The sequence below is a fragment of the Passer domesticus genome, chromosome 23 (genome assembly GCF_036417665.1).
Source record: "Passer domesticus isolate bPasDom1 chromosome 23, bPasDom1.hap1, whole genome shotgun sequence".
NCBI classification, from domain to species: Eukaryota; Metazoa; Chordata; class Aves; order Passeriformes; family Passeridae; genus Passer; species Passer domesticus.
Genome location: NC_087496.1, coordinates 7150362 through 7175636, shown reverse-complemented (window position 1 = coordinate 7175636; position 25275 = coordinate 7150362). Strand labels below are relative to the sequence as shown.

The following is a 25275-nucleotide window of genomic DNA, read 5'->3' as shown; positions in this document are numbered from 1 at the left end:
CTGGATGTATTTCCCAACACACAGCATTTGTATCAGGTTCAGACATAAACTCCTTATGACTGTGGAATTTTGGCACTTCCCATATATTGAGCAAGTTATCCTAGCTTAGTTACTTTTATTTGTCCTTGTAAGTACACGAGCAGGCCCTGGGGAACCACCTGTATTTTCCAAGGAGTGCACAGCCGGGAGCAGCTCCAGCCCTGCTCAGGTGACAGGCCTGAGGTGCTCCCCACTCTGCTGCACAGGTCACAGCGAGTGTCAGCAGCAGGGGCAGGGCTGTGCCATTCCAGGGCTGTGCCATTCCAGGTCCATGCCATTCCAGGGCTGTGCCATGCCAGCTGGCAGCACTGCAGCCTCAGAACAGACACGCAACAGCTGCCTCCTGCACCCTGCTCTGCTTCCTGCAGATTGGCCGGCTGGGAAACTTCACCCCTTCCCCGTCGTGCTGAAATTCATCCAGGGATTCACAGCTCTTTTGGACAGGGAGAGGAGGTGGGGAGAAGGGGAAATGCAGGGTCTGTCCTTAGGGAACGGGGCCAGCGGGTCCCAGAGCTGTGCGCTCGCCCCGCGGCTGTCCCGGCTCTTGGGGTGGAACCTCTCCCTGGGCAGGGATGCTGCTGTGCCCAGCCCCTCCTGGCACAGGGCAGGCAGGCTGCTGGGCTCAGCAGGGAGCTGGAGCCAGCAGATCCTCTACAGGGACACTGCTCCCAGGCTGGAAACGGCTCCCAGATCCCACCTGTGCTGCGGGACTGAGGTCAAGGCTGGGGAAAGCAGCAGGGCTTAAAAAACCCAAGGAAAGTTCATGGGAGGACTTGAAAACCCCGGAGCAACTAAGCACAAAATCTAAACCAAACAAAAACACAAATTACAACTTAAATAAACTTTCTTAAAATCTACGGCCAAGGAAATGCATAAATCCAAATCCTCAGGGAGCAATCAGGTCACATTCCACAAACAGATGCAGAGGGAAAGAGGCATTTTTGAGCAGCAAGGTGAGTCACAATGATGTGATACAGGGAAAATATTAAAAAAAACCATCTCTGCTACAAAACAGTGCGTCCAGTCCCTCAAGTTTCCTTGGAGCAGAGCTCAGGGAGTGGCTTCAGTCTGTGCCCAACAGGGATTTGATCCTCAGGAGGGGAAGGAGCAGCTGACTGCTGCAGACGAATGCAAAGCGATGCATAGATCAGATTCCTCTCCGAAACCATACCCGGGAAGGCCGGGGTGTTTAGCAATCATCAACTCCTGGCTGAACTCTCCGGCTGGGAGCACAGGGAACGCAGTGCCAGCAGCTACTGACTCAGCCTCTGAGAAGGTACACTGGAGAAAAAGCATCCATGGGAAAAATGAGAGCGAGGGTCACAGCGTCGCGATCGCGCCGGTTACGGAAAAACAGCGGGCAGCAATCACTGAAACCCCAACCCAAAGAGTGCCCACCCTGAGAGCAGCAGCACTGCCCACCCCGGGGCTGAGAGCTGCCACCTGCCGAGTGCCAGGCAAGGGATTTCAAGCTGCAAATGGATGTCAGGCAGAAAGTGCCAGAAAAGCTGCACTGATCAGAGTCTGGAAAGCTCCAAAGTTTGAGTGAGACACAGTTAAAGGGCTTGGCCCAATAAGTGAAGGTTCAGCTGGTTCTCCACCAGTGGATTTCTGTAGCATTTCTGTAGCATTTCTCCTGGGAGGTCTGCTGTGAAGCAGATCTGTTGCTATCACTTTTTTTTTTCTCTTGAAACAATGGAAGAACTGGTGTCAAGTTGTAATTGATGAGTTATAGGGAGAAAACTTAATACTTGGAAAATCCTATACCATAAATCAGCTTTTCCAGGCTACTTTTCAAAGCACTACAGCATCTTCCTGCCAAGGCAAACACTGCCACCACCAGGGTGGGGACTATCTCCTGGAGTCATTCTGGGAGCACAGATTTGGAAGGAAAATAGTTTCCAACTCCCTCAGATAAAAAAAAAGGTTTCCACAACTTCCAGAGCTTCTCAGCCTGCTCATGTGGACATTTCTCCAGCAAATCCAGCTGAATTCCAGTTTCCACCTGGGTTAGTTTTTAACTTCTCGCTGTTTCCAGGCACCCTCCCCCTCCACCCTGAGCGGATTTTTCCCGTGAACACAAGATGGCCTCAAACCATTAGTGCAGCCTTTGCATGGAACACCAGAAATGCTGCTCAGACACCTCCCCAGCAGCCTCTCCCCGAGCTCCACAACCCCTCCACTCCCACTCCAAGGAGCTGCACTCCTGCTGCATCAGCCTGTCTGTCACTTATCTCCTGCTCCCAGCACAGTGAGGAGCAGGTTATCATCCCTGTGCCAAGGAGGACGTGGCTCACACTGTTAAGCACCAGAGGGAAGTCCATGAAGTCCATCTCTCCTTCCTATTCCTTCCCCACTCCCTCCTCACAGATGGAGTGTGAGGGAAGCACAAGAAATTGCTGATGATTTCACCACAAGCCGAGTGCTGAGCTCTAATCTAACACCTCAGGATGGTACACGAGAGAGCAGCAACAATGAGCTAGACTGCTTCCTTTCTTCAAGATGCTATCTAGACAGAGGAGTATTTCCCACGTCCCACAAGTAAAATTGCTCAGACTGAAAAGTTTTGCAGCCCTCAGCACTTAAAAAAAAAAATAAAATTAAGTTACCAACCTTGCAAAAGACAACAATGTCACCCAGGAAGTCTGCTGGGAGAGGGAGCAAGCAAGTGCTTTCTAAAGGTGCTCTGCTGTGCTGTAGGCTCTGGGAGAATTAAATGCTGAGTACAAGATCTACCTCTTCCAAAGCCCACGAAATGAGACGACCAGGGCAGAATCACAGAATATTCTGAACTAAAAAGGACCCACGAGGATTGAGTCCATCTCTTAAGTGTTAAATCTCATTGGTGCAATTGGTCATAATCCCACCAAGCCCAATAAAGCCAAGCCTAGTCAGTGCCCCCAGAGACGAGGCAAGGCTCAGTCTCATGGTCAGAGGATCACAGACATGCAGCTCTGTGTCAGGTCAGGACAGAAACAACCAGGGAAGAAGATCTCTGGAAGGGCAGTTAGTGACAAAAAAATCCCACCACCCAAAAGTGAGGGCCCGTGTGTTCAGCTGCTTGAGCTTCTCTCCCTGCAGGGAATAAAGCCCCAAAGCACTGGGGCCACCCTGGCTCTGTCACACCTCATCGAGAGCGATTCCAGGAGCGCAGTTTCCCCTTCACTGCTCCACCATCCACCTTGTCACCCCTACTTTGCCATTCCTGCTCTCTCCCCTAGCCTGACCTGCTCTGAAGAAGCCCTGAACCAGCAGCAGGACTCAGAACAAGGTCAGTTTGGTGACACTGTCTCACCCATCACCCAGAGGAGTGAACGCCGCAGTGTCTGCAGCCTAGAAAGCCAAACCTGCCTTTTTTCCCTTCTTCTTTTACTTTGCACTACTTGAAGGGAGGTATAAATCTCCTGGCTACAACCTGGCAGTTCCAGCTCTGGGCAGCAGGCCACACAGAAATCCAAAGCTTCCTTTAGCTGCACCGCGTTTCCTTCTCCCTGAATACCTGGAAGCAGCCAGTGCCTACATTTATTAACTCCTGAAAGCAGCTGCCTTCCTCCCACACCGCTCAGCTTAGCTCACCTGCTATTTTGATGTTCAGGTTTGCATCCAGGAGGAGATTTTCTGCCTTCAGATCCCTGTGGACTATGTTACGACAGTGACAGAAGTTGACAGCAGCCACGATTTGCTTGAACTTCCTCCGGGCTTCCTTCTCGGCCATGCGCCCGTGGGCCACGAGGTGATCTGTGAGGTGGAGGACAACACAGGGTTATGGACACAGGGCCTTCTGGTGCTCGTGGAGAGAGCTGGGGAGGTGGGAACAACAGGGGCACAGCGTGGTTTCCAGCTCCAGCAGCAGAGGCAGAGGCACAAGCAGGATGGGCACACTGCTGCCAACCAGTCCTTGCCTGGGCTGGCTCTGAGGGAAAGGCTTTGAAATTAGTGTTATATAGAGGACAGCTGAGGGGATGCCTGGAAAATCAGAACTGATTTGTACACGAAGGCAAAAGATTTAAAATATTTTCCTACATCAAAATAAAAATGAAGCTTTTCCAGTCTTTGCCCTCAGTCAGACCCCAAGCCTGGTACCACATCACCTCGAGAGGTGCAGCTTCCTGGCCACGTGCCATCCCTCCTTCCCCCTGGTTTTTCACAGGAAACCTGTCTTTGGTCTAACATGCCTCCAAGATAACCCTGCTGGAACCAGCGAGCTCCCAGGTAGTCACAGCCACAAGCAGCTGCTCACCTCAGCTCTGCAGCCAGCACAGCTACCAGCAGCTGCAGCAGGGATTTGACATCCTCCCTCTCTGTGCATCGACATCCTTGCGAAATCCAAGAAAGCATTTCATTACAAAAATGGAGCTGGCCTCCGCTACGGAAATCTGAGCGCTCCCAAATATTTTGCTGAAAGCCTGTACTCTCACTCAAAGGTAGTGTTTGTTGCCAGCTGGGCTTTCCTTGGAAGCCAGCACTGCACACACGGACAGGAAAAGCCTCTCCAAGAGATCACAAAGGCAGGCACACAGCAGTGACCCAGCTGAAGTTCAATCCACTTCAAACCTGGAAGCACCAGGCTCACAGAAGCCACTTGTCACTGTCCCACAAGCAGGGATGGACAGGCAAGAGACAGGCAGCCTCACTTCAGGAGGTTGTAACTCCTTGGTTGGGCCATTGAGTTGGCCTCAAAACATCTCCGGCCAAAATTAGGCTGAAATTATTCACATCCCTCCCTAAACTCCATTAAACTGGGGGCTCAATACAGATATCTGTTCTTGAAAATAATAACAATAAATCACTTGTGCAGGTTTCTCATCAGGTGGTGGTGTTTTTCCCCAGTCACCCATTCATTAAAATACCTGTGACATAATTGACTCGCAGTAAATACTAATTACCAAGATCCATCAAAGCAGTTGTGCTGCTCCTGACTGCACAGCAACCTACTTCTGCCTTTGCCCACTCATGTTGTGCAACAGACTCGAGGTGTTTTTCAAAGAACTTGTCAATTAACTCTTGTTCATCGGATAAACTTATTCTGTAAGCAAATCTGAACCAGGGCTGGAGAAGGAAAACCATCACCAAGTCAAATCTGACCCTCAGCTCGCTCTCTGGGCAAAGCAAAGTCACCATCTCAAATTGCCCCGTCGTATTTCATCGAGGCATTTGCATGGTCATAAATCTGTGACTCTAAGGAGACTGACAGCACAGCACAGCAAGGGCTGCTCCAATTTAAGCCACTGATCAACAGGTAATAGCTCAGCTCCTAAACAAGGTCATTCACACCTTCTGCTCCACTGGGATTTGGGAGCCAGCCTGTCCATGCAGCGAGTGCCCTGGAAACAAAGCACGAGGCTCCAATCTCTCAACAATTTCTGAAATATTTTAGCAATTCTGCTGCAGGCAAGAAAGCAAACCCAGCTACTGCAGCAGGTGTCTTTCTGCAAGGCTTTCCTAAGTGTATTTCTGCCCAAACCAAGTTCACCACAGCCGGTGACACCCGTGTTCAGTGCTGGCACTTGGGGCACCCCTGCCCCGTGCCCCTCACCCAGAAAACTCTGCTGCCCCTCTGCCCAGCCAGCCCTGCTTAGGCTGCAAAAAGCCCTTTTTAGGTTAGGCGTGAAATTTCACTTTTGATGAAGAACTGGAGCAGAGGCCCAGGCTCTGCACGTAGGCACCGCGCTCCGAGCCCACTGACATTTCTGCACCAGCTCCAGAGGAAGGACAGAAACAATGAGGCTACAGAATACTTCACATACCACCAAGGGCAACTGTACGCCAAAATTAACCATTGCGAGCTTAGTCTGCACAAACCTCCCATGCAGTGGGGGTCACAGAGCTGGCCTGAGTGCTGAGCTGGGAGCAGCACCCTGCTCTGAGCGTGCCAGAGCACCCAGAGCCTGGCCGGGCTGTGCCGGCGTCACCGCGCTGCTCGTGCACAGCCATGCTCCTCTGGGTGCCTTCCAGAGGGGAAGGAATGCATCACTTCATTGCACAACCCCTACACACATCACTCACTGCTCTCCCTGCTTACATGAAGCACCTGACGCTGCTCTCTGTGTTAAAAAAACAATCCAATCCTACACTGGGGAAAAATCACCTTTGGTTCGGAGAGCCCTGACACACAAGTTTCCACTCCCCGCCTCTGGACAGACGCCTCGTGCTTTTAAGCTGCTTTCTGTCTGGAAAACAAACGCTGATGAAGCTTCACATCTCCTCTGTGTGGGGGATTAAGTCACATTTCCAGTGAATTTGGTGACCTTGTGATGTCAGAAGCAGTCTGACCTTCTAGAGACAGGCACCACAACACTTTAATGTGTCTGCCCAGTTCAGGCTCACAGTGCTCCGGACAAGCGGGCGGGCGGTGGGGAGACAGGGCAGACGTGGTAACCACATCAACCAGATGATAATTTTCTAAATTTCCTGTGATTTTTTTCTTATAATAAACCAAGAACTCATATTCCATCAGTGAGGACTGCAGATTATTTACAGTTTTCATAGTAAACAGCTGAAAGCAAACCAGATTTTTAGACTATATTCCATCTGACCTCAAAAAAGGACACTCGAGGGACCTGGAACAGAGACCACCCTATGTTTAAAAGGAGACATTCATTTCTTCATAATGTCAAACCATTGACCCAACCACACGCAAAACACGGACAGGGACAAAAATAACAATTTACATTTGGCTGCTGGAGCCCACAGCAAACCCAAGGCCTGTCCTGGTCCCTGCGCGCCGCTATGCAAACAAAGCGAATTATCAAACCATTTCCAGTAAGAGATGAATCAAAGACTCTCAGGGCACAGCTTGGAGGAGCGCTCAGCCCTGTTACTGGAACTTGGATAAGCAGGTGGTGGAGCCCTCCCAGGTGCTGGGCTGGGATCCCTGTGGAGCTCTGGCGGGCAGGGACAGGCCAGACACACGGCCAGCCCTGACTGACCGCGGCCGTTTGAGAAACCATCACTCTAGCAGCTGAGAGCTCCGACCCCGAGCACTGCCTGGGAAATCCTGACAGCTCTTTGGGACTGTTTAAACCTTAGGAAGTCCTGAAAGCATCAGGGAAGCACTTTAAGATGTGCTCCTTACAAAAACCTGCAGTTCACCATGGCACAATGCTGCTACTCTGGTTCTATGGGGATGCACTCAGGGCATCTGGCACCCAGAACACCACAGCTGTCAGCCCCCCTTACCCTCCAGCACTACACTTTAAAGCCTACATCGTGCAGGTGTTAAGACATGACCAAAAAGAAGACCGAAGAGGCTCAGCACAGGCCCATTCCACAGAGAACCCCCCGTGCCCAGCAGGAGGCACGGTGACAGTGGCTGCACTGCCCACACACCCCACACACCACCCCTGCAGCACATCCAGCCTTTCCCAACAAGCCCAGCTGCCCCAGGAGGGACAGGCACTGAGCACAGGCACCGTGCAGGTGAGGTTTTACCCAAGAGGAGAGCCTGGCTGCCCACGCTGCCATCGACTTTGTCTCCTCCAAGGACATGAGACCCTTCAGCGCTGGAGATGCAAGGACTGCAAGGAAACCTCCCCAGAATGGGCTCCTGCTTCCTCCCTGCAAATTGCTTCCGCTGTTAGAACAAAGTCTTAATGGCTCCTCAGGAAACTCTGAATACAAAAAGCTGAGACTTGAGTTTTCCCCTCTCTGCTCTCGCACTGAGGGCAGTGCCCAAAAATCCTCAAAACCGGGTAGAGAGGCAGGACCTCCTGGCTTGGGTCTGCAGAAGCCTCACGCTATTACAGAGCTGGCTGCTCCCAGCTATCAGTGAGGATAAAATGCTGGGCAGCAACATGGAAATTAGCCATGCTAATGAGCTGAATTTACTACAGCAGAAAATCTTTCAGAAAGCAATTAGGTTTTCACTTCGACTCACGCAGAAGGCTATTTTTGTAACCAAAGAATTCATTCCAAGTTTGTATGTGAGCTTGCACATAGCTCTGGATTTAAAAAAAGATGAGCCCATCCCTGCCAAATTCAACAGAAGAGGGAGAAAAAGTAAAAAGAGATTTATTCTTTTTTGTGGTGATACACACCCAAGCCAACTCCAGGACATGTGCAGGTGATTTTGCTGTGCATGGGAAGGTGAATTTCACAAGCCTTTGGAACTGCTGAGTGTGTCCAGCACCATGATTCACATTTGAATAAACAACTGGAAGGCTCAGCAAGTCAGTTTTTCACCAGGCAATCCACACTTCCCAAACATCAGCTGTCACTTGCTTCCCCTTCGGCTGTCACCTTCTCAGGGAGAAATCCAAAGGACATGGGCAATATTGACAAGAAGCCATGGCAACCATCTAAGAGGTACTGAGGAACTGGCGGCAGTTTGTAGTGGCTGGAAAGCAGCACTTTTCAGCTTTTAGTTTCCCTCATTTGGGGCTTCTCTTGCTTCACTAAAAGCTTAGTCTTTTACTACAACTCAGCTTCTCCTCCAGAGAAATGAGAAGTAAAATCAAAAGTGAATCTTCTGCAATGACTGACGAGGACAGGGGGAGTGTTCCCAGGAGCTGACAGGCCACGTGTGACTGTCCTCACTTCCTTGACTGAAGCTAATTCAAGCACAGAGGATTTTCCCCCTTTCTGGAGGCTCATCTTGGCAAAGCCAGTACAGACCAGTGTTGCAAAATCCCGACTCTGTCACCCAGCACAAAATTCCAGTCTATAAGTAAATTCCTGTTTCTATAAGTTTTGCTATTGTTCACCAAACAAACGAATAAATCAGCCCACAGCTCTTTCAGCTGTGCTGCACAGACACTTTTTTCTCTTTCAGGAACAGCTCCTGTGGTCAAGAACACTCAGCCAAAACTCTCGGGACAATGGTGCTTGGAAGGAATGTAACCAATGCTAGCTAAGATAACATCAGATATCAAAAAGAAAAGACAACACATGGTTTTGAGCACAAAACCCAGCAGAACTGCAGGACTGCCTGTTTCTTTGAAAGCTACTGACACATCCCAACAGCTCCACTATCACCAACAAGGTTCATGTAAATTGCTGGGAAGCAAAGCACTCAGCAACACTAAGATCCAACTGCATGACTATTCCCAAGATCTTTAATCCCAAAGTGAGCACGAAAGAGGAGCAGCACCACCTGTCAATGAAACCCAAAGAAGAAACAGAGGTTATGGGGTTATTTTTCCACCGGGTTGGTCTCATTTACTCCTTTACTCCTCTTGTCAATGGAAAGTTTGCAGGCTGAAGGGCACCTCTCGGCTGAAACAAGAGAGTGGGGTGGCTATTTTCAGTTTACTGTAGTTGACCAAGTGCATTATCTGATTAAAGAATGCAATAAATGTACTTACCAAATATTTCCCCTCCACTGGCATACTCTGTCACCAGATAAATCATCCTCTCCGTCTCCATAACCTGCACACAAGGACAGAGAAGTGACACATAAGGAGACTGCTGAGTGCAATGAGAAATAGCTCTAAAACCACCTTTATTCCCTCTGAAACACAGGGAACTGCTTTCATCAAACCCAAACTACAACCTTCCCATGCTTCCCAGAGCCATGTGCAGGGATGACGGGAACTGGGGACAGTAAGGATGAAAGAGCAAGTTTCAAACACTAAATCTGTAACTGCACATTACACTTCACCTGCACCTTCCTCCTCCTGCTCTGTTTCCCCTCCCTTTAGCATTTGCTCCCAGGTCTCGCCCTGTTCCAGCAGCCTGGGACAGACTTCTCAGGGCTGCTACTCTGCTCTTCTCCCACCCTAAAGAAGCCAAGCCCCAAGTGTCACCTCTTCAGCATCACACCGAAAGCTTTACATGGAATGAAACAGGTTTAAAAAGGTTTTTTGGCTCAAAAGAAAGGTTTAAGGAGTAAGTTTGCAAAGAAGCACTCCCTGGGTATTTTGAAAGTGCCACAGTCCCTGTAAGCACCTCACACATGGTTTGGCCAAAGGAACTAAACGTTAACCTCTGTCACTTCCACTCAGTTTTAACTCTTTGGAGTCCAAATAAATGTTCATATCTCTCAAGCACAGATGGAAAACAGAGTGCCTTATGCCTCTGCTCCCATCACTCTGCTGCACCCTCCTCACAGAGGGGCACAACCTTTACCTGTGTAAAGGGCAGACCACGTGGCTTCTGCCTCTGGGGGTTTTGTTTGCAGACAAAAATAACGTCAAACAAGCTGGAAAAGAAGTCTGCAAACAATATTCAAAAGCAGGTCTGCTGCCAGTATTGATCCCCTTCCAGGAAAGGGCTGAGCAGATCAGCAGGGCCTGGGGGCCACAGGGAGCTGGGCAGGGAGAGGAGAGCTCAGTCCTGCTCCCGGGTGAGATTTACTCCCTCCCTTAAAGGGAGAAGGGGAACCTGCATCCGGTTTCAACTGGGAAACTGAGAAGCACACAATGGCCATAAACAAGTGGCAGGAGGCCAGCCCACAGAGGAAGCATGGTGTCCCAGAAAGAGAAGGATTAGCTACACTTTCCCCCTGCCCCTCCAATCAAAGCACTTGGAGGCCCTGAGAACATAGAGGGCTTTCCCAGCTCCACGCAGAAGGAATGGAGGGACAGCTCTGGAGGAAGTGCTACTGCATTGTGGGGTCAAGGGATGGCACCTCCATGGCAGAATGCTCCTACCTGGTACAACCTGATGATATGTGGGTGGCAAAGCATCTTCATGATCTGAACTTCTCGAAATATCTTCTTCAGGTTCTCTTCATCCAGCTGAGTCTTATCAATGATCTTTATCGCAACCTGGCAGAGGGGAAGCAGAAGAGAAGTTACTGACCCAGCTGCATTATCCACACAGCAGCTCCCTGCACCAGGGCTGATAAACCCCAGCAGGGATGGGAATGGGGGGTAGTGTCAGGCTTCTAACAAAGGAGGTGTTTATTTATCTGTTTTAAACCAGAAGTGCTCTGTAACGCTACACTAATGGAGTTTAAACAAGTCTAAGTGCTTCCAGTCAGCTGCTCTCCAGTCTCCAAGATTCTCCCTCCACCTCCCTGGTGCTGGCAGCTCCCAGCTCCTTTGGGCATGGACTGTAGAACCACCAGACTCCAAACATGGAGACACTTCTGTGCTAAGAACCATCTGTCCTCAAGCCCACTGGGCACCCTGTTTCATCCACACACAGGAAGGACAGGAATCTTTTCTGGAACACCGGGATGAACGGGAGAGAAAAGGCAGAGTGAAACCTTGATGGAGGAAACAGCTGAGAGAACAAGCTGCTCTGCCTGGCAGAGGAACATCTGCCCTGCTGCTTCTAAATCAAATTTCAGCCTTTAGTATCTTCCTGCCCACCACGAAACACCCCTGTGAGCGAGCAGCTCCAGCCTCAGGATTTGTGGGATGAGTTCCCATCCCCCAGCAGGTTTTCCACTCGGAGAGGGCTCTCCCTGGGAAAAGAACTGCTTCTACAAATCTCCTGGTTGCTGTGCTGGAGAGCCTAATTTACACAAGTCCTGCCCAGGAAGGCTGCAGGATCATGCAAAGGCCTGGGGAAGGGCATGCAAAGCAGCACTGCCACGAAAACCGCTGAGGATGCACAGCCAGAAAGATCTGACACAGAAATGCTTGGCTTGTCCCAGACCCCAGAGCTCAGTGGGGACAAGGACAAAGTGCTCTGTGCACGGCAGCGTGCCAGGACCACGGGCACAAGCCCACAGGGGCACACGACCCAAACACATGTCCCTCTCCTGGTGCCAGCCCCAAGGACAGGGCTAAGGGATGCTCTCACAGGCACGCACACAACCAAACAAAAGCAGCTTCAGATCCTTTAAGGGAATCTTTCTTTAAGGGAACAATCTGAAGCACATGAAAATTAAGCCCCATATTTTATGATCAAATCCCTGCCAGAGCAATAACCGCCCTGCATGTGAGCAGAGCCCAGCAGAATCCCGAAAAGGCACCCAAGTACAATAAGCTGTTTCTTTCATTTGAAACCTTTAATTCAGAGCGCAGGAACGCTTCCAGCCTTCCAAGTCACTGAGCATGCTTCCTCCAGCAGGAGCGGGAGCTGAACGGCAGCCAGGTCTGGCACTCGGCGCTGGGAGCTGCTGGCAGGAGGGGGCTGCAGCCCAGGCACGAGGTGAAACGGCAGCAGGGGCTGCCAGGCACCGGGGCTGTGATTAACGGGGTGCAGAGCGCCGCGACCAGCCCAGCGCGGAGCCGCGCCGCAGGGATCCCTGCACGGCGCTCAGGAGAGGGCTGGGAGAGATGAGAGACCTGGGGGGGGGGATTGGGAAACACTCTCCACATGCTCTTCACCCAAGGTTTTCCTGCAAGAACGGGCTTTTGTAAAGCTTGAGCATAAATACCCACAAAAGCTAAGAGACGCTTCCTCCGAGAGCAAAGCCAAGATGTCTACCCAGAGACATGAGTCATTTTCAGGCCCAAAGACGTAAATGAAAATCCACAGATCTGGAGTATTCCTGAGCTCCTTACTCATTCCCAGCTCTATATTTGCTCTAAGGAACTCTCATTTCCCAGCTTAATTATATGGCTCGAGCTGACACTCTCAGCCAAGTTCAGGGTATGTAGAGCATCTGATTGCACCCAACTTGGTCAGTAGGGCCAGACACAACAGAACTGAACTCCTCTGGTTTTCCCTGATAACCCTGGGCAGGAAGGACCAGGCTGCCACCTCCCCTGGATCCTGGTGACGCTGTGGGATTTACACGTGGTGAGTGAAACTCCACACCCACAAGACACACAATACCTGGATGGGGAGCAAAGCCAGACCAACAGCACTCAGGAGATGTTCTTCTTCTTGAGAAGGACCTCATCCCCAGCTCAGCCAAGCAGCCCCAAGCCCAAACCCACCCTCAGCAGTTATGGGGAGGAGAGACCTGAAAGGGTTTCTTCCAAATGTTTTCATTCCACACAAATGCCTCCAGCAACTGATGCAGCATGAAAGGCAAAAGTCTCCTGAAAAATCCTGGGGAAACCACCTCGTGCTCTGGTTTCAGGAAATGCAGAGTTTCCTCAGGACCCTGCGAGGGTGGAAGGAGGAAATCCCCTGTGCTCTGGGCAGCAGGGACACGCAGGGAATTTCAGGGAATTCAGGGGGCTGCTGTTCCACCCGGGGCTCTGCAGCAGGGAGCTGCAGATGGTCTGTTCCAGAGCTTTGCTCTTTGGGCTCTTCGGGAGAATCACCACTTTTCCAGAGGGAAGGACTGGTGTAAAGGTTTTCCAGAACAGACCAGGTTGTTTTCTCCATTCCTGCATTTCCTAGCTGGCTAATATTCTCCCCTTGAAAGATGATTTGGGATTTCAACAGAAAAGGGACTGGCTGAGGTCCTTGTATTGCACCAGCCACACCGACTCCATCTAAAGCCCAAGGGATGGCCACAATGAATTCAGTCCTTTATTTTATTATTTATTTATTTATTGGAGATTATAAATTGGAGAAAAACAGCAAAAAAAAAAAAGGATCTTTAGGATCTTTAATGGAAAAATCTAAAGCACATGAAAACTAACCTTCATATTTTTTGATAAAATCCTTGCCAGGGCAATAACTGCCCTATCTCCAAATACATATATATATAATTACTTATGCAAAAGGAATCAGTTTCAGTTAAAATAAGCTCCAAACCCCAAAACTGAGTGCATTCCCTCATGCTTACAAACACCACATAAAATAGAGAGGAAGACTAAACATCATACAGTAAAGCGAAAATTCAGGCACAAGTAGAAGAAAACCATGATCTAAATTCTCAAACAATGAAATACTCTAAAAAAGGAGTCTGAGAAATTAACTATTCTTTTATCAGGAGTTAATGAAGCTTACAGGCAGGAGGATAAATGCCAAGCCTGGAGCATGCATGCTGCTACCAATTAACAAAATGTTCCCGCCACTTGTAAACAGTTCATTTATTCCTTCTTGCATCCAAGTAAAACTTGCACCAGCAATTTGGGGAAGGAATTGTTGCTTGGGAGAAATGACAAGTTGCTAAAAACAATTGGTGGAGAGCAGGTAAGGTGCTCCAAGTGACAGCTGCAGGTTGCAGATGGCTCATTGTCCTGGTTCAGGGCAAATTTGGGAGAATGCATTGCTTTTCCAGGTTTTTCTTCTCCTGGTGCACCTGAGCTGAACACTCTGTGACTCCTGTGAGCCTAAAGCTGTGCTGAGTGGATGTGCTCAAGGCAAAGCCTTGTGGGCAGGAGTGGAAATTCCAACCACATGAAAGCAGAAGGGGCAGCTGGGAAATGGAAGGAGGGGTACTGAAACTCGGGAATGCCAAAAGGGAGCACCCAGATATCCCTGTGCCAGCACATCCCATGGATGTCAGGAGGGATGGAAGGCAGCAAGGGGCTTCAGTCACCCCAGAATGTCCAGAGATGTGAGCTCCTGGGGAGGAGCCCGGGCTGCCCCTCTGCCCTGAGCACCAACCACTTCCTTCAGCCCAGCACTGACAATTCTTGCTCTCAAACTCACAGGATTCTCCTAAAGTTCCCAAAGTGTAACATAAACAACATTATAAATTCCTTTGCTCTGAGATACCAGATTTTCAAATGTGGCAGAAAGCAGAGCTAAACATGCCAAGGTGAGGGGCTCTGAAACAAGGCACAGGGCTTGGAATGGTAGAGAGGAGAATATCAACTTGCAGGAGTTAAAATTCATGTGGACATCGTGTTTCTCAGCTGAGTGTGGATAACAATCCAGACAGACTTCCTTGAATCCACAGTGCCCTGCCAACAGGAAGGGAAATGAGCTGCTGGGTGCCCAGGCGGATGGGCAGGGAGAGGACAGCGACTGTGCCCTGCGCTGCTCCAGCTGCTTGGAAAGGCTCTGAGAGAGAAAGAGGGGGAAGCACGGTCTGTTTTCAGTGGAAAGGAGCCATGGGACACTGCTTCCTTTTATTTCTGTGCTGTGAACAAAGGAACAAGCCAGAGAGCCTGGCCTGGGCTAAAATCTGGTCCTTCATGCCATGCATGTGCTTGGATATAATTATAATGCAATGATAAATAAAATTTCTTGCATGAGTGATCATTCCATAAAGAAACCACCTTTTCCCTTTTAGTTCAGTTGTTTCTGCAGTGGCCTGAGTGAAAATCAGAAACCCCCACTTCTTCCAAGAGGAGCCCATGTGCTCAGGCTGATCAGTGATCACTGCAAAAGTGTAATTATGGCAGTGGCATTCCTGTAAATCAGCACGGATCTCCTCTGTGGAATGGGAGCCAACAGATGGCACCGGCAAAGCGACTGCATTCAGAAAATCAACATGTTTATTTGGGAGCAAGACATTTCCTAGAACTGTCCCGGGGAGTCCTCCTGCTCCAGATTCCTCCTGGAAAACGCTCAGTAAGCAGTCCCTGGGTGTCCCCTGCCATGGATGGAGGTGTCACCCCGAGGGCACATGGCAGACTGCAGCCACACGGAGAGCTGTCACCAGAGAGGGTGTCTGGAACAGACAAATAAACCTGGAGCAGGCTCATCCACCCCAATTCCTCCTGCATTTGCAGTGAGCAAAGGAGCCCCCTCCTCCCTGTCCGCTGACAACGTGAGCTGTCAGAGGGGCTGGCAGGGAACAGCTCTTCCAGCTGCTCCTGCCTGCCACAAACACTTGGGAAGCTCGGGAACACGGCCTGTTTGGATTAAGCAGCTGCTGGAGGGGCAAAAATCACTCCTGTAAGCAGATACCAGAGCTGCACAGGAGAACTCCAGCAGCAGAGACCAGAACTGCATCGGAGAAGGGGGAAAAGCACAGGGATAAGGAAGCACACTGGAGATATGTGTATGAGCCTCACGCAGAGGCACTCAACTGGCAGATGGACACACGGCTGTGATAAAAACACAGCGTCAGCTCCGGGCTGCTGCAGGTCGTGTGCTCCTTGGGAGCTCTGCTGGGTGCATGGCACTGCTCAGCAACGCCGTGCTCCCGGACGGACACTCCCATGGCACAGGCACATGTTCCTCAGGCAAGCTGTCAGCACAAGCCTGCTGGGGTCTTTGGGGTCACCGAAAGCGAGCTCTCTCCATGCAAACAGGCAATTTGTACAGTTTTTAGTCATAAGAAAGAGCTCGACAAAAGGAAGCACTGACACTGTCGATTCCCAGACTTCTCTTGGCAAGCTCGTGGGTAACACAGGGGCATCTCCTCCTCGGAATTAACCAACCAGCAGAACCTACCTAAGTCAAAGTGATACAGCAAATAAAACTAGGCCAGTCTGCAGCAACATCAGTGGCTTCTGGAGGTGGCACAAATGCAAATATTGGCAGCAACTGAAAGCAGGAAACTGTGGACGAAGATGTGCTCAGAGAAGCTGCATTTGCTCAGGAAGGAAGTTCTCACCTTGTCCACATCCCTCTGCACAATCAATGCAGGGACTTGTGTCTTGCACAAGGTGAAGAAAATACTGATGGTGTTACGAGAAAAGTCAATACATCCAAATCCTCTTGGCCGGCTGCAGTGTTAATACCCGGCTTGTGTGAGCGCCGTGCTCTGCCGTGACCTTTCCTCGTCCCACAGGGAGCACAGCTGGGATTCCTGGGCCAAAGCACAAACCCCACATTCACATCCACGGCTCAGAGAACCAGCTACAGCCAGGTAAGGAAATCTCATCATTTCAGGGCAGCTTACAAATGTCACAGGACAGGAAGCTCCCCAAGGATCCCAGCCTTTATCCGTGCTGCATTCCTCCTTTCCCAGTCCTGGATTAACCCTGTGCCAGCAGCTGCAGCTTCTCTTTTCCAACAGAAGCCATCAAAAAGGTCTGAGAGGTAAGTGCCCCCCACATGACACTTGCTGCTTCACAGCAGCAGCCTCAGTGCCAGTTCAGTGGTGATTTAATTTAAATGCAAACTCTTTCCCATTCTGAAGCTGCAAGGGCTGACAGGTAAATTCTGTCGTGTAGCTGTGTAAACAATGTCCTGCCAGCCATGAGAAAGCCTGGTCACATTGCTAGAGCTCTACGTGTCACACTCACCTGGATGCCAGGTCCCAAACCCTCCTGGAGAGCTTCTCCTCATTATTTCATCACCTGGGGCAACAGCGGGAAACAACAGAGACTTGGAGCTACCTGCCCTGGCTGACACACACGACATCAGAGCACGCTGAGCAGCATCAAGGGCTTTGGGATTGCAGAGAAAGGCACGGGAAAGGGAGCTGGAGATGCCAATTAGATAAACAAACCATCCTGGTGCACGAAGAACGTCGCGCTGCAAACGGGAGGTGCTGCAAGGGCGAGCTCCATGAATCATCACCTCGGGCTGCAAACACACACCTGGGAAGGGCTGAGCACAAGGACAGGCCACAGCACCCCACACTGGGCTGGGGAGAGCGCAGCCAGGCTGCATGGAATTACCACACATCCCCACAAAACCTGACGGCTGCTCAGCAGGTTCCCTGGCCTTCAGGCTGAGCAGCACTCAGAGGAACAAGCAGCAACCAAGGGGTCAGCCATGCACAGCTTAAGAACAGGAATCCCTTAAGCTACACCACATCACCTTCTAGCCCTTATCCTTCTTAATGACAAGATTTCCAAAGCTCTTTAAAGTTCTGGTCAGACACTGAATCTCCTGGTCCCTGCAAGTGCTGCCTTTTTCTCCTGGGCTTCAGCAAGAGACTCCACGGGATTGAGCCGAAGGCAGAGCAAGTCTCAGCACAGCAGACTGCAGGCAGCCACACCTAACCACCTCAAACACAGCCCGGGATAGCCACACCACTCCTGTCTGCTGAATTCCACGGCTTCACACCGTGTCTGCATTCCCACTGGCCTCCCTGTCTTTTCATTTCTCACTCTGATACAGCAGAAAACCCCTCCAGCCCCAACAGTTTCAGCTGACATTTATGCCAGTAATTTGTTTTTAGTTCAGAAGCCCTGTAAAATTCCTGTAATGCTTCCCAGATGCAAGGCTGAGAACTTCACAGGAGTCAGAACGTGAATTAGAGGTGGTATGGAAAATTATTTATCCTGGTGAGGGAAGAGAGCAAACCACACAGACAAATGCCAGCCTACAGTGAGTGCTGCTACCCTGAAACACGTCCACATGTCCATCCACAGAGAACAGCAGGAGCTGCACGCCTGGGAGGTCAGTTCATCAAACTCCTCCATACCTGGACCATAAAAGCTTCAGAATATCTAACAAAGCTTTAGAATATCTAAGAACAAGTATTAAAAACCAGCTCAAGCCAAAGGAAAAGAGGCTGAGGTAAAAGGCAGGTTGTAAAAGCTCCTGCTTGTGGCATCAGCAGGAATTCTAGTGGGATGCAGCAGGACACTGCTGAGCAGAAGGAATGAAGGCTGAGCCCTGAGCACGGCTGCGGTGCAGCCCCACGATCTGCTGACAGTCTGCAGCACTACCTCCATGGCTTCCATGCAAATTAAAAGCACTCTTGGCACTTACTACACAAAGACTGCACTTGATAATTAAAACCGGTTTTTGAATGCACTTAAACTAGCGCAGAAGCTCATGGAGGTGCATTTAAATCGATGCAAACTGGTTAACTAACAAATGGGATGTGAAGAAGCAGAGCCCGGTCACGTAAGCTCGACTGTTTGGCCAAGGAGGCTCGGATCCAGCCCCGGTGACAGCAGATGGGAGCACTGCAGTTCTGCTCAGCCTCACTGCACTCCTGCTCGAGCCACAGCTCGGCCTCCCAGCCACCTGCAGGCCAGCAAAGCCAAGAGGTGAATCCAATTCTGGGAGGACACTTGCCCACCCTGGTCCCCTTCCAGTCCAGGTCGCCCGCTCAAACCACTTGCTTCACTGCTCTCCCCTCAATTCAGGCACTGCAGCCTGAACATCCCATGGAAACAAAGCCAGTTCAGTTTACCAGCACCTTGAATACCCATCTGTCAGGATTATTTCAGGAGATGTCAGCTGAACACTGCAACTGACCTCCGTGCAGGATTCTGCCTCCAAACCTCTCCTGAGATTGCCACTGAATCATTTAAAGAATCCCAGAATCACTGAGGTTGGAAAAGCCCTCTGAGATCACTGAATCCAACCTGTGCCCAATCCCCACTTTATCCCATGTCCAGCCCTTCCTTGGGCACCTCCAGGGATTCCACCTCCTCCTGGGCAGCCCCTTCCAATACCTGTCAGGAATTTATACAGAATGAGAGGGTCCCCCCGAGCCTCCATTTCTCCAGGCTGAGCCCCCCTAGCTCCTCAGCTGCTCCTCATGCCTTACTCTCCAGCCTTGGAGAGAGTTGCTTAGCAGCAGAGTTTTGGAAATGTATTTGCACGCAGGAAGAAATCTGTGACAGCAGGGGATGCATCAGGAATGCTGCTGTGGAACAGAGCCCCAGCAGAGACCATCCCTGAGAGCAGAGGGGCCACGAGGCATGGAGACAACCTGCCAGCTTTCATGGGAAAGGCCTGGCTCAAACATCAAGAGAAGCCTTTAAAAAGCTGCCAGGATATTACAGCAAGCAGGTTTTGAAAGTGTTATACAAAGTTCCCTGGATTGTCATTTTGCTCTAATTCAGTCGTGACCTAAAAATGCAAGTGACAGGGAAAAATAGTGCATTTCAGGTACAGAGTGTGCAGTCAGAGGCACGCTTGAATTATGGGATTATAACATGAAAAAGCTCAGAAATAAGGAAATTTAGAAGCTGGTGTGCATGAAGTGATGTGTTGAGAACACACTGTACGTTAGGGTTTGGATTTTTTAAGCAATGCTTATCCTGCAAAGAACACCACCTGGATGGAGAGGTCTCCTGAGAGGAGAGGGAACACCTCACCTCCCTCCTGTCTGACATATGGAGCACCCAGCACCAGTGCAGCACAGGTTAGGAGCAGCTACTTTGTCATGACAGAAAATGGCTATTTTTTAATGACAAAACCAACACACGCAGCAGCAGGAGCACCCTTGGCCGGGCTCCCCAGCCTGCCGTGCACCACAGAACTCCTCCTGCTGTCAACTGCATCCTGGGAAAACACCTGGCACTGCACCAGGACGTGCAGCACAACCACAGCACAATCTGGGCTGGAAAAGACCTCCAGGACCACGGAGTCCCAGCTGTGCCCCATCCCCACCTTGTCACCCAGCCCAGAGCACTGAGTGCCACCTCCAGCCCTTCCTTGGGCATCTCCAGCGATGGGCACTCCAAACCTCCCTGGGCAGCCCCTTCCAATGTTCAACACCCCCTTCTGTGAAGCAATTCCTCCTTGATGTCCAACCTGAGCCTCCCTGGCACAGCTTGGGGCCATCCCATCCTCTCCTCCTGCTGCTGGTTGCCTGGGAGAAGCTGCCAGAGCCACAGGGAGCCCTCGCACCGGCTTCCAGTGGATTTCCTGAGGCTCCCTAAGGGTTAAAGCCAAGGACTTCTGGAAGATATTAAGCACCAATGTCTTGGCTTCCCTTCTGCAAACAGCAACAAGCTCCAGAGGAATCTGTCATCCCATATAACAATCCCTTTCACTCAGCCCCACAGCGCGAGCGCGGCGCTGGCTCCGTGCTGGGCTCCTGCTCCGGATCCTGCCCGCGATCCAGGGGAGGCTGGGCTCTGCACGGGAGCTGCAGCGTGCACCCACGTGTGCAGCTCCATTCACCAGGGAATGGTCGCACCAGAGGGCTGCAGGAGCGTTAAATGTCACACTGGGATGGCCACACAAAGTCTGCAGGGACAGAGAGGGTGAAGGAGCCGCTGCTCCTCGTCATCTGCCATCAGGTCCATTTGGGAATGTGGGCTTCTGGGCTCTGAAACAGACTTGCACAGATATTTTTGTGAACCTGTAAGTATTTGGTGTTTTCTATACAAAGTCAAACTAGCTGGATGTTCAAAACAAGTCAAAAGCAACAGCCACACGAATTTTCCCCCAATATCAAAGATTTCAAATGCATCAAATGCCTTTCATTCAGAATTTATGATTTCCATGTGCATCATCCTGCTGCTGGCAGAGACTGCAAACACTGCTCCCTTGCCAGCACCTCAGAGATCACCATTAGGAGGTGACACCATCACCTCTAGTTCTAGGATTATTTTCAAGGTGCCAATTGCATTAACACTACGGGTCCTGGAGCACACTGAGCTGAGAGCGGCCGAGATTCTGCCAGGGAAGAGGAATAAAGCACGATGCCAGATCTGGATGATACACTGAGGAATTTTTAGACGCTGCGTTTGCAGCAGGAGCCTTTGTGCAGTTTGCCACGATCAGATGGCAGTTTCTATGGGAACAAACAAGCAGTGGCCCTGTCACAAGATGTCTTGTAGAGACACTGATGAAGGCATTGAGTCTCAGGAAAGTTTCTTATGCTGCAGTGCAGCCTGGTAAAGCTGCTCCAGCTCAGGTTATCAGCTTGGGAGGCAGAACTATCAGGATACACCAAAAGTATTTTCAGTACAAAGTCAGTGCAGTTGTTACACTCAACATTTTGAATCCAGCCTTTGTGTGCACATAAAGCTTTGGAAGGCTGGAGTTTGCCTCTCAGACACTCCTCCATCAATAATGATGTTTGTTACGTGCCACAAAACCCAGTCACTGGAGTCTGTGCTTGGCTCCAACAGCAATAGAAATGATCAAACTGGTGAGACACTATTTTTTAGCTTCAAACATCAGAATTTTCATCAGTCACAAGACTACAGCAGAAAGCAATTTTCTTCTCAAAACCACTGCTTCTATTTACCATCCCCACCCCTTAAGTTAATTAAAAATCCTTCAATTAGCTGATTTAGGGAGGGTTAATGTTATTGTCAGGAAGACTGGTTCCCCTGGGCCTGAAAACAACTGTGGCTGCCTCCAGCCCCCGATTACACAGAACATTTTCAGACTCTAAGGTTCCCGAGTATCACCACCCCTCACTCCAGAACTGTTATGAAATGGAGTGGAAATTTTTAGAAAGAGAAGCCAAAAGTGAAACTGTGAGGAATGCAGGCTTCAACACATTAACCCTCAACAACCAAGATAAACCACATCCAAGCGATGGAGAGTCCCTTCCTCACCCTCAGCTTGCCCAGGCTCTGCAGGAGAAGCAAACCAAATTGTGCCAGCTTTAGCACCACGGATTTACCCCCAGTTAGGTGGGAGAAGCACTGGCTGTCCCCAGCCCTCTGCCTGCCCTCAGCAGAGTTTAGAACAAAGGAAGATGAAAGGTTGGCAGCTTGGGTCTGATTGTAAAGTCCAGGTTAAAATAAACTGATGTTCTACAGTGGTATTACCTGAGTGAAGGCAGAAATTCCCTCCCTTTTAGCAAGGGAGAATCAGGGAATCTCATTCCAGCTTGCTGAGGACAAAACACCCTTGCAGTCACTTCCACTAAGTGATGTCAGAACACAGGAGCTGCCTCTTGGAACTTCAGGAAGTATCTGCTCCCCCCAAAACCACAAAGATTTGCTTGAAATTTGAATTTGTTTCATAACAAAGCAAGCTTGACAGAAGAATCCTCCACAGCAGTAACTGCACGGACCAACTTGTTAAAGAATCACCTTTCACTTGGGCACGGAACTGAACTGCAACACTAGAGAAGCCTACAAGCCACTTCCAACAAGACTATCTGATTTCCCTTATCAGCAGAAACGACTTAAACCCACAGATTACACGCTCAGGAGCTGAAAACCTACTTCAAAGCCAAGCCATGATCCAGCCCCAGGCTCTCAGGGCCGCGTGGCACAGCACGGTGTGAGCAAAAGGGCACCCAGACACTGCCCCGTGCCAGGGCTGCCAAAGGCACCCCAGGAGCCTGGCTCACAGGCAGGGCAGCCACCTGGACACGGGCTGGGTGTCACTCCACGGCAGAGGATGGCTCGTGATTCACTTTCTGTGCAAGCTGCACTCCGAGGAGTGAATTCAGGTCTGCGCGGGCAACTGGAGCGTCCCACTAATCACCCCAGCCAGGCTCCCAAATGTCACACACGGCCATTAGCCCCAGGTTGGTGACAGCACGTGGCAAAGGGCCAAAGATCAAACAGCAAAGGGTGTCACTCTGATCCCTGCTGCTCCAGCCACGCAAATCCAACTCGTTCCTGGTGCCAACAGGCTCAGGCACCCCGAGACTCGGGAGGGAGATCCTGCCCTCGGCACCAACACGTGGGACAAGTAACCATGGCTGTCACCAGCTCTCAAAGCAGGGGACAATGGAGTATTTTTGGAGCACAGACACTGCTATTTTGAAAGCACTTCAGCGCTGTAGTACCCAAATTCTAATTGTGGCTGCTGCTTTGCTTTGCCACCATAAATCCTGTTCCGAGGGAGTAAGACAGCAGCCAATACATGAGCGTAGGCATTGCACAACTGGGCTTCTACAAGCACTTGGTGTGAAGAATAATGTTCTTAAAAGATTTAATTTCTAGGGAATGTTTAAATACTGAAGAGTAAACACTGAGTCAGAGCCACGCACTAAATACAGGTAAATGCAGCAGGGGCACGTGGAAGCAAAGCCGCAGCCTGGAATTCTCTCAATGCCTCTCCTTGTACATGGGAAATTCAGGGCCCACAGAGGACAAAGCCTCCTTTATATCTGCAGAAACTGCAAGAAAACAAAAAGCAAACAAATACAGCCAACCTACAGATCCGTTTGGGGGTCTTAAACCAAGTCTGCAGCACACAGCTTGGCGTGTCTGAATTTCGGGTATTTGAGCGGTTCCACACGTACAAAGCCCGGGGCAGGCAGTGGGTACTCACAGCTCACGGACCCTGAGTAACAGCAGCACAGAGGAGATGGGCCCCTGGCCACTGCAAATGCCTGGGGCACTGCTGTGCATCTCTGGGGTGCACCAGGGCCTCTGAGCTCCCCTCCACACACACCCAGCAAGCTCAAATCCATCGCTGTGCCCTCATCACAGCATCTCCTACTCCTTCCAAGCAGCAGGTCAGGACTTATTGCACCAGGACACTGACCACACGTTTCCATTTGCTTTCAGTAGAACAAAAATATTTACTTTCACAAGCACAAGCTGATGTGCTACTAAATCATTTCACTTAGCCCAGACCTAGCAGTGCAGTGAGAGCCATGGAACAGCAACAGAACTACGCATTAAGGTAACGCTCCAGTGCCAACAGCCACACAACAGAGGTGTGTTCTCCGTGTCCACACAGCCCACGGCACTTTCTGATCCCAGACCACCCTTCCCAAAGTGCAGCAGCAGGAACTGATGCTGCCTGGCAGCATCCAGCAGGAGCCAGGAGCACCTCACGGCTCGTGTTAACCCTGACAGGGCCAAAGGCACAGCTGGGGCTCACAAAACCCCTGAGGCTCCAGGAACAGCACGGGTCAGTCCCAGGCAGGGCTTTCCCTGACCACTGGGGGCTGCCCAGAGCCTGCCCACCCCTGCTCTGCTCCGTGTCCCAACAAAGCACACACCACTCTCAGCCAAGGGAGTTTTGCCTCCTCAGAAGGGAAAAGGGACCATAGATAGCTGTCTGCAAACTTGGCAGGCCATGTGGGAACTGATACAGCCAGGGTGGGCAAGCTGGAGCCAGGAGAACGATTTTGGCTCCTAAACTAGAAGCCTGAAAAATTGGAAGTGGCGCTCCATTTGTTTAAATTACCTTCTGAAACCATGCTCCACATGTGGGAACGAAGAGTCACTCTAGTAGCCCTGAACACAACCAGGAGTAAATTGTTCCAAGATGCACATCTGCACTTACCAAAGATCAGACAGCAGGGCTGCCAAGGCAGGGCTTCGTTTCCCTTACAGGACCTTGTTTTAAGAAGTCCTAAGTGAAAATGGCAGCCCAGAAAGGTGCTGTGTGTGGGACAGACCACCACCACCCCTGCCTCAGCAAAGAAAGGTCTCAGTCTGTCCTGCTGCCTTGGAATCACGGAATTATCCAGGTTGGAAAAGCCCTCTAAGGTCAGCCCAATGGCACTGCCAAGGCCACCACCACCTGTGTCCCCAAGTGCAGCATCTACATGGCTTTAAAACACCTCCAGAGATGGGGACTCCACCACTGCCCTGGCAGCTGTTCCAGGGCTGGACAATGCTTTCGGTGAAGAAATTTTCCTTGATATCTGAATCTCCTTTGGCACAACTTGGGGCTGTTTCCTCTCCTCCTGTCCCCTGGGAGCACAGCCTGACCCCCCTGGCTGTCCCCTCCTGTCAGGAGTTGTGCAGTGCCACAAGGTCCCCCCTGAGCCTCCTTTTCTCCAGGCTGAGCCTTGTCCCCTCCAGGGGCTCCAGACCCTTCCCCAGCTCCATTGCCTTTCTCTGCACAGGCTCCAGCACCTCAGTGTCACTCAGACAGCAGTTTTTTATTTCTCTGCACATCCACACAAAACCACAATGAAATCCAAAGTCCAGATACAACTTGAAGTGACTCTTTCTTATCACAAGGATGACGAGAGTCCCATCTTGAGGGAGGGAACCTGCTCCATCCCTCCCCGTGAGCACA

At 50.6% G+C, this 25275-nt stretch overlaps 1 protein-coding gene across 4 annotated transcripts in view; it reads right to left on the bottom strand.

Moving 5' to 3' along the window:
- SIK3 (SIK family kinase 3) overlaps window positions 1-25275 on the bottom strand; it is a 69446-nt gene that overhangs the window by 23054 nt on the left and 21117 nt on the right. For all 4 annotated transcript variants that reach the window (XM_064397575.1, XM_064397576.1, XM_064397577.1 and 1 more), the window contains exons 2-4: window positions 10629-10745; window positions 9342-9405; window positions 3616-3777 (exon numbers count right to left, since the gene is read on the bottom strand). In XM_064397575.1, the coding sequence (XP_064253645.1) occupies window positions 3616-3777; window positions 9342-9405; window positions 10629-10745 (343 nt within the window). The remainder of the gene's footprint in view (window positions 1-3615; window positions 3778-9341; window positions 9406-10628; window positions 10746-25275) is intronic.